Consider the following 9,793-nt stretch of genomic DNA (forward strand, 5'->3'; position numbering starts at 1 on the left):
GTGTGTGCGTATGTGTGTGTGTGTGTGTGTGTGTGTGCATATGTGTGTGTGTGTGTGTCAAGAGGAAGGTGGCAGAATGGTTAAGACAATCATCTGTCAGCACAGAGAGCCCATGAGGGTCTGGGTTCGAATCCTGCTGTCGCCCTTTCTCCCAAGTTTGACTGGAAAATCAAACTGAGCATCTAGTCATTCGGGTGAGGCAGTAAACCGAGGTCCAGTGTGCAGCATACACTTGGCGCACTGAAAAAGAACCCTTGGCAACAAAAGTGTTGTCCTCTGACAAAATTCTTTTAAAGAAATCCACTCTGATAGGTACACAAATATAGATATATATATATATATATATATGCATGTACTCAAGGCCTGACTCAGCACATTGAGTTATGCTGCTGGTCAGGCATCTACCTAGCAGATGTGGCGTAGGGTATGTGGATTTGTCGGAACACAGTCACGCCTTCTTGAGAAACTGAAACTGAAATTGTGTGTGTGTGTGTGTGTGTGTCCACAGGGCAGCATTGTGACAGGCATGCCAGGACAAGCCAGCAGTAACTACCAGCCATCCGCCCCGACTGTAAGCATTCCGTCTGTTTTCTCTCTGTGTGTGCTCTGTTGTCCGCCCTGACTGTAAGCATTCCATCTGTTTTCTCTGTGTGTGCTCTGTTGTCCATCCTGACTGTAAGCATTCCGTCTGTTTTCTCTCTGTGTGCTCTGTTGTCCGCCCTGACTGTAAGCATTCCGTCTGTTTTCTCTGTGTGTGCTCTGTTGTCCATCCTGACTGTAAGCATTCCATCTGTTTTCTCTCTGTGTGTGCTCTGTTGTCCGCCCCGACTGTAAGCATTCCATCTGTTTTCTCTGTGTGTGCTCTGTCGTCCACCCTGACTGTAAGCATTCCGTCTGTTTTCTCTGTGTGTGCTCTGTCGTCCGCCCCGACTGTAAGCATTCCGTCTGTTTTCTCTGTGTGTGTGCTCTGTCTTTGTGGTCATGTGTGTGGATTTTGCAGACTCAGGTTTTTCAGACTTAGGCTTCCAGATGCAGTGACAGTATAGTTCAGTATCTGCAGAACATTGTGTGTTAAAGGCTGAACAAACATGTTTATTTGCTTTCTCCGGCAAGCGGCTCACTTCATGTCTCCTTGGGCCAGTTTCACAAAGGTTTCTTAGCAGTTGAGAACATGGTCACGGTGGAAAAATGTTTGTAGCAACAAAAAATTGTTTCCTGCCAGCCACTTAAAGGGATTTTGTTTGTAATTGTGTTTGTAACTTTAGTGGTGCATGTGTTTGTATGAGAGTGTGTGTATGCACAGGGATGTCCTTAAATAATGATTGCTGTTTTTTGTTGTAGTGGTGGCTACTATTTATGGTGTGTGTGTGGAGGGGGGCATAGTCCTTTCTCTTAGTCACTTTCTCTCTCTCTCTCTCTCTCTCTCTCTCTCACTCACACACACACTCTCATTCTTTAGTTCTTCCCCCCCTCTCTCTCTCTCTTTCTGTCTTTCATACATTCTTTCTCTCTCTCACTCTTATTCTCCCTCTCTCTCACACACACACACATTCTCTGTCTCAGTCCCTCTCACACATTCTCTATCTTGATCTCTCTCACACATTCTCTGTCTGTCTATCTATCTCTCACATTCTCCAGCTCTCTTTCTCTCTCTCATACTCATTCTCTCTCCCTCTCTCACACATTCTCTCTGTGCGTCTCTCTCGTTCTCTTTCTCTCACTCCTATTCTCTCTCTACCTCCCCAAAACGAGTATGGCTGCCTACATGGCAGGCTGAAAACGGTCATACACGTAAAAGCCCGCTCGTGTATGTACTAGTGAAGGTGGGAGTTGCAGCCCACAAAGAAGGAAAAATTCTCTGTTTCACCAAATCACTGTCACTCACTCACTCACTCTCTCTCCCAACAGAGCACCTACCAGAACCAGGCAGGAAGTTCCGGAAGACCCAGCTACCCGAGTCAGTCCCACCGACAGTACTACCAGACCCACTGAACTACCCAGCAGATGGGCCACGCTCACCAGTCACACAGCATAGGAGTCCTCTTTTTTTGTTTGCTGATGGTGGTGGATAGAAATGGACTCCAGAGTGCAGAGTTTTTAGATTCGTGATCCTCTGTCACATGCAGGTTTACACACACACACAGGGGTAGATGTATGTGTACACGTACTCACAGTCACACACACACACACACACACACACATACGCAAACATTTTGGTGGATTGACAGACATACACACACATGCACAAATGCATTCACACACACACACACACACGCTTCCTCCACCCCACCCCTCCAACCCCACCCCTCCTCCCCCCGTCTAATATCACCTAAAGTGTAAAGACGTGAAATTGAAGATAACTTCTACTACTATACACACACACACCACATCAACATACCTAAAGGATCACATTTTAAAGTTAAATGAATATGAACTGAAAACAGAAGAATTGGGTTTCCTGTCTACAGCCCAGAACAAGGTGATTTGTCTGTGTAAACTTGTTTCTGATTTGCGTGTCTGTTTCATTGTCTTTGTCTCTTTGTCTTGTCTGTCTCCTTTTTTCTTTGTCCATTTAGATGTTTTTTTCATGTGTTGCTAACATGCCCACCATGTGGATATTTATTTTAATGCACATTGTAAATTTCAGTGATTAATCGCATTTGGTCATTCAAGTAAATGTGGGGTGTGTAAATAATGATTTTTCTTACAGTGTACTTTTGGTATTGTACATGATGGATGGAGTCTCCCGTCGGACCGACGGATGAGTAGGCAGGCAGGCTTATCTGTCGGTGTGTGTCCTCATATGGGAGAAGAGGCTGATTCTGGATGCGCAGCACTTCCCACAGGTGTTGCAAGGGAAAACGTCTCCAGAAGTTGAGCCCTGCTTCCTTAGCTCACGCTTCACCTTAACCTTTCCCGTACGTCGTGGGTGTGAAATCACCCAGACAAGTGTTTTTGCTCTGTAACTCAAGTAATATTGAAGCCACTTCCACATAATTTCATGACTTTGTCCATAATATAGTTTACTACATATCCACTGAACATTATTTTCTTTTATACATAAACAAAGAAGTTATTAATCAATTAATGTCCCAGTACGTTGTGGGTGTGACGACACCCATACTCCCAAAGAATAAACCTTGCACGCCGTACGTCGTGGGTGTGGAGCCACCCATGCAAAGCTTGCGCGCCACGCGTTGTCGACGTGACGTCACTTGGGCTCGCTACAGAGAGAGATCAGAGTGACCTTGTCTTTTGTTGATCGTATCCCGGTTCAAGTCTGCGGTAAGTTTTACTCTAAAGTTGTAACTAATTTCAGAAAACAATATTTATTGCACTAGATATCTTCAACAATATTGAATGAACTGTTTTTCTTGTAGAGAATGATCGGGAGCAACTGATTGATAGCTTTTTATCTAGTTGGAATTAAAGTGCCTTTCTAAGAACTGGATATTTTTGTAAGTCTGAAATCAATTGATCTAAAATCTAGTTGATATAGAAATTTTATTCTTATCCTAATCTGTTCGAAGTAGAGAAAACCCGACTATGGCTAAAAAAAGAAAGATAGTTGGTATAGAAATTTTATTCTTATCCTAATCAGTTCAAAGTAGAGAAAACCCGACTATGGCTAAAAAAAGAAAGAAAAAAAAAAGCCAGCCAGCCAGCCAAAAAAAACAAAACCAACAACAAAAACAACACACACACACACACACACACACACAAAAAACAAAAACAAAAACAAAAAAAACCGTTTTTTGTAAGTAACAAAACTCTCTTCTCACGGGCAAAACTTATTCACAATGCGCCTGGTCAAGCACTGGAGTAAATAGCCTACACGCACAAGTGGAAACTGCGCATGCAAGTCTGCTGAAGAAAAGTCAAATTTGCTTTACGGACAGGTGTGGGTTACTGTGCACCCACGACGTACGGCAAGGTCTTATTTCTTCAGTGAAACCATGGGTGCCTACACACCCACGACGTACAGCGAAGGGTTAGTTCGTACACAGAAACCATGGGTGCCTGCACACCCACGACGTACAGCGAAGGGTTAGTTCGTACACAGAAACCATGGGTGCCTACACACCCACGACGTACAGCGAAGGGTTAGTTCGTACACAGAAACCATGGGTGCCTGCACACCCACGACGTACAGCGAGGGGTCATTCCTTCTTAGAAACCATGGGTTTCTGCACACCCACGATGTACAGCGCGCAAAATTTTAGGCGAAGTACGGGAAAGGTTAATGGCCAGCGTTCTCTTGTTTTCAAACGTCTTTATGCCGCGAGAGCACAGCATCCTCTAGCGAGTGTGGTCAAGGGCATCAGTTTCCCAGGAAGCGATATGTCACAGGCTTTGAGGTTTGTCTTCAAGGTGTCCTTGAAGCGCTTGCAGGGTTTTCCAAGTTCATGGTGGCCTTCCTTCAGCTGGCCATACAAAAGCATCTTCAGGATCCTGCTGTCTGTCATGCGGACAACGTGTCCTGTCCAGCGTAGCTGGCACTGGATCAGCAGGCTTTCGGTGCTGGGCAGGCCGCTCCTCTCTAGGACCTGGAGGCTGGAGACCCTGTCTTGCCACTTTATTCTGAGGGTCTTTTGTAGGCATCTCTGGTGAAACTGCTCAAGTTGTTAAATGTGACGGCGATACGTCGTCCATGTTTCACAGCAGTACAACAAGGTGGTCAGCACAATTGTACATACAGAGTGTATTGTACATACAAACAGAGAAAAAACAAACGAAAAGAACGGTAACTGTGGTGTCCTTCAGACCTTATTTTCTGGCAGTTCATGTCTTGATGAGGAGGTCTGTCCTTTGTATTGTACATGTCTGTACACACTGCTTGTGAGGTCTGTTGTTTGTATTGTACATGTCTGTACACACTGCTTGTGAGGTCTGTTGTTTGTATTGTACATCTGTACACACTGCTTGTGAGGTCTGTCATTTGTATTGTACATGTCTGTACACACTGCTTGTGAGGTCTGTCCTTTGTATTGTACATGTCTGTACACACTGCTTGTGAGGTCTGTTGTTTGTATTGTACATGTCTGTACACACTGCTTGTGAGGTCTGTCATTTGTATTGTACATGTCTGTACACACTGCTTGTGAGGTCTGTTGTTTGTATTGTACTTGTCTGTACACACTGCTTGTGAGGTCTGTTTGTATTGTACATGTCTGTACACACTGCTTGTGAGGTCTGTTTGTATTGTACATGTCTGTACACACTGCTTGTGAGGTCTGTTTGTATTGTACATGTCTGTACACACTGCTTGTGAGGTCTGTTGTTTGTATTGTACATGTCTGTACACACTGCTTGTGAGGTCTGTTGTTTGTATTGTACATGTCTGTACACACTGCTTGTGAGGTCTGTTGTTTGTATTGTACATGTCTGTACACACTGCTTGTGAGGTCTTACACCTCAACAACAAAACCGCAAGCAAATCACCACCACCTGTGTCATTCGACGGAATTCAGATCGAGAAAACCAAATGTGTACACTACCTAGGAATACAGTTCAACAGGATGTTGACCTTCAGAAAACATACAGAAAATATTGTTCTCAAATGAAAAAATGGGGATTCACTGCGAAACAAAATGGAAAAACAATTAGGGAAGAGAATGCTGCCTACAAAGTCACAACCTCCAGCCTAACGATGGAAGTTGAAACTGTGACACATGCTCTCCAGTGGCTATCATCTATAGATATGCCAGGAAACCAACATGCCATGATTCTAACGGACTAAATGAACCGCATACTCATACAGAAAATTGAAAGTGGAATGGGAAGCCCAGAGTGGCATGAGGCAATGCACAACTTTCAGATTCAAAAAGTTACATGGTCATACTGCCCAGGTCATGCAGGTGTTGAGGGAAATGAGCGAGCTGACAGACTTGCTGGTAATGCAACAACAACGAGCGGCTTACATCTAGGAAAATTGGAAATCCTCAGAAAAGTCAAAGAATACCAAATAGAACAGGTACAAGGCCATCACACCATCGATCACCTCAAAGAAATAAAGGTAGAGAGAGGGAGCAGCCGAAAGTCTAGCATGAAAGGAAGAGCACGATGCTTTGTAAATCAAATGAATATTGGCATCATTTCCAAACCAACATTGCGCAGATTTCTTCAAAACGGAACAGTCTCTGTGGGCTTTTCCAAATACAATAGACTGAGCATCATGCCACTTTCCTGGCACCAGAGATCTTTTCCCACCCCACTTCCGGCCAGTCAGTGGCAGCCTGTGTTTGTGTGTGTGTTGTGCTGTTTGTATTATACAGTTCCGTACACACTCCTTGTGAGGTCTGTTGTTTGTATTATACAGTTCTGTACACATTAATTGTGAGGTCTGTCATTTGTATTATACAGTTCTGTACACATTAATTGTGAGGTCTGTCGTTTGTATTATACAGTTCTGTACAGGAGTCCATACTGTGCTGTTATGTGCTGTTAACATTCATTTCGATACACTGGGAAATTATTTGTCCATTCAATGGCTTGTCACCCACCCCACCACAGTCTCTCATCCCACAGGTAACACATACATGTGAATGTGGCAAAGGTTTTATTTTATATCTTAAACTGGTTTTGTTTCTTACGTTTGTTTTTATTTTATTTTATTTTTTTTAGCTATTTCATTTTGTTGTGCCCAGTTTTGTTCTCAGATTTCAGCCCATTTTAATGACAGGTGCAACAGAGCATGTCATAGCTAGTTTTGTTTATGTTCCATTTTCTGTACCATCATCTTGGTGGCATTACTCGAACATCGTTCATCTCTAAGTCCTCCATACACAGCCACATCTGGTTTCTGTGGCAGTACCAGTGTCGACAGTCCACAGGGAACTGTCAAAGTATGGTCGGCCAGGAGGCCACGCACCATATGAGACCCTGCACTGCTGCTGGCTCACTTTAGTGGTTTTCTGTAGTGCCTGTTCTGATTTAACGTACTTTGGACACCACCTACAGAGCCCCCTACCAACGACAATAATAGTGTCCTTCGGGAGTCAGACAGAGTGAGTGTTCCCCCGAGTGGAGACCTCCACCACGTCCCTCCAGTGACAGTCCCCCATGAATCTGAAGACCTTGACAGGACTCACTCCAAACATGGAAGTGGAGGGGGATGGAAACTGAGGTCAGCGTGGTTGGTTTTGTCTGGTGATAGTGGGTATGGAATGCTGCAGTGAAGCTGTGTATGGTTCCTTGTCGTGCCATACAAAAACTCCTCCACAAACATGCTGCAAAGTATAAAGCAATGGTTTTGTTTGGTTTTTTTTCTTATGAGTGGTCAGCACAGTGTGTATGTAAGTTGTGTTTAGTCTGCATTCATGGTTTCTGAAGTGTGAAATGGTGCTGTTCTTATTGCCAGGGAATCTCTTGTGGATGATATTTGATAATACAGTCAGTAGTCAACTCTTTTGCCGCCATAGGCGACTTTAGTCGACCAAGACAGTTCACCGCCTTGGGCAGATTTAGTCGACATCAAGGGGGTCATGTTGAAAGGACAGTTAACTTATCAGTTTGTAAGGAAGCTGGACAGCTGAAGCCTCCTGTTTCCACCACACAGCAGAACAAAATGACTAACCTTCGTCTCCTGACCGAGTTTGAAGTGAACAGGTCCATTTTCCTTGTTTTGAGACATGAAGCGCATTGTGTGACTGAGTATGAAATGCTTGGTTCTGGGGAGTGTTTTCCACACGCAGACTTGGTGGTGAACGAGTTAAATGCCTCCTGTCATTTTGTTAAATGCGTCCTGTCATTTTGTTGTGTGGGTGGTGAACGACGAGTTAAATGCCTCCTGTCATTTTGTTGTGTGGGTGGTGAACGAGTTGTTGTGTGGGTGGTGAACGATGAGTTAAATGCCTCCTGTCATTTTGTTGTGTGGGTGGTGAACGAGTTGTTGTGTGGGTGGTGAATGATGAGTTAAATGCGTCCTGTCATTTTGTTGTGTGGGTGGTGAACGATGAGTTAAATGCCTCCGGTCATTTTGTTGTGTGGGTGGTGAACGATGAGTTAAATGCCTCCTGTCATTTTGTTGTGTGGGTGGTGAACGAGTTAAATGCCTCCGGTCATTTTGTTGTGTGGGTGGTGAACGAGTTAAATGCCTCTGGTCATTTTGTTGTGTGGGTGGTGAACGAGTTAACTGCCTCCAGTCATTTTGTTGTGTGGGTGGTGAATGAGTTAAATGCCTCCTGTCATTTTGTTGTGTGGGTGGTGAACGAGTTAAATGCCTCCTGTCATTTTGTTGTGTTGGTGGTGAACGAGTTAAATGCCTCCGGTCATTTTGTTGTGTGGGTGGTGAACAAGTTAAATGCCTCCGGTCATTTTATTGTGTGGGTGGTGAACGAGTTAAATGCCTCCCGTCATTTTATTGTGTGGGTGGTGAACGAGTTAAATGCCTCCGGTCATTTTGTTGTGTGGGATTGTACATATGAAATTTGTCCTTCCTCTGTCTTCAGTCTGTCTGTGTGTATTTCTGTCTGTCTGTCTCTCTCGCTCGCTCTCATGTGTTCATTGTCTATATTTGGTTTAAACGTCTTATGTCGTTTCTCAAAGGTAAACATTTGTTTGTTTCTTTTGGTGAAGGATGTCAAAACTGGGAATATCACCAGTAATGTTCCAGTTTGGCTCTGGGCTCTGACGTTCATTGTTCTATCACATTTTAAAATCTTGTTTATTTTGGGGCCCAGTGCATGAATTAGTTTATGTTCCCAGTTTATGTTGTAATTCTGTTTGAATTTACACAATAAAGCAGACTATAGAGACTTGTTTTTTTGTGTGCATGCCTGCCTGTCAGTACAATCGTTACAGTGAGAGAGAGAGAGAGAGTGTGTGTGTGTGTCCCTTGGTACAATCTTTTTATAGTTGAAACATGTCACAACAAATACTTGTTTAAATTTGACAGGGCAAGGAGAAAAACGTTATGTTTTTAAAAAGTCCTGACATGAAACAATATATATTGTTTGATATGACAGATGATTTTGCATCATATAATATACACTGGAACGACTATGATAAACTTGATGACCGACACAAAGATAACTCACAGCATGAATAACAGAGACAATGGATAAAGAAAGACGAAACCAGTAACGAAGAGATGCCGTTCGTAATTTGCCAGTAATATGAATCATAGTTCAGGTTGCTCATTTTGAGACGAAGCCTACAGTGGATTATGTACGTTGCCTTGTTTTCATATTAAGGTGAACAGAATCATCTTCGGAGGAAACTGTTTTATGTGACTTAGAAATAGGGTCTGTTGTGTCCAAAGTTATGTGACTGTAGGTACAATTTCATACGCCAGAAATATTACCCTCAGCCTTCTTTGTTTAAACAAATTTTTCTCATGACCTCACGTTGATAGTGAAGAAGAAGTCAGTCAGTTTGCAATTCATTTGTACAAGGCCTTTAAAGTTTGGTCAAAAAGTTGCACCCCCTTATAATTTGTTGTGTTTTGATTTGTACTATTGTATCACATACTGCATGCCCTGTCATCTTTTCGAAATAAGTTTACACACCATCCCTTCATGAAGGGCTGTTGTCTTTTCTGAATAAACCATCCGAATTCGAACCCACATATGTGCTCACGCGTACACACCACACAAAACCACACACACACACACATACATGCACACACTAAACCACGAACACACACACGCACGCACACACAATCACACCGACACTCGTCCCTGACTCTCCCTCTGTCTCAGTTCTCAATAAAAGTATCCGTTTACTGTAAAAACCCAGAACTTCATAAACAGTACCAACACCCTAAAAGACAGAATAAATAGCAATCGTGTTT

General features: G+C 43.3%; 1 protein-coding gene across 2 annotated transcripts in view; it reads left to right on the forward strand.

Moving 5' to 3' along the window:
- The window catches only part of LOC143277391 (uncharacterized), a 29,432-nt gene extending 27,172 nt beyond the window's left edge, over nt 1-2,260 (forward strand). The window contains exons 9-10 of one of the 2 annotated variants that reach the window (XM_076582175.1): nt 509-571; nt 1,909-2,260. In XM_076582175.1, the coding sequence (XP_076438290.1) occupies nt 509-571; nt 1,909-1,992 (147 nt within the window). In that variant the 3' untranslated portion in view covers nt 1,993-2,260. The remainder of the gene's footprint in view (nt 1-508; nt 572-1,908) is intronic. The other variant, XM_076582174.1, reaches the window with a different exon arrangement.
- The last annotated feature ends 7,533 nt before the right edge of the window (nt 2,261-9,793 follow it).

This window comes from Babylonia areolata, chromosome 34 (genome assembly GCF_041734735.1).
Source record: "Babylonia areolata isolate BAREFJ2019XMU chromosome 34, ASM4173473v1, whole genome shotgun sequence".
Lineage (NCBI taxonomy): Eukaryota > Metazoa > Mollusca > Gastropoda > Neogastropoda > Buccinidae > Babylonia > Babylonia areolata.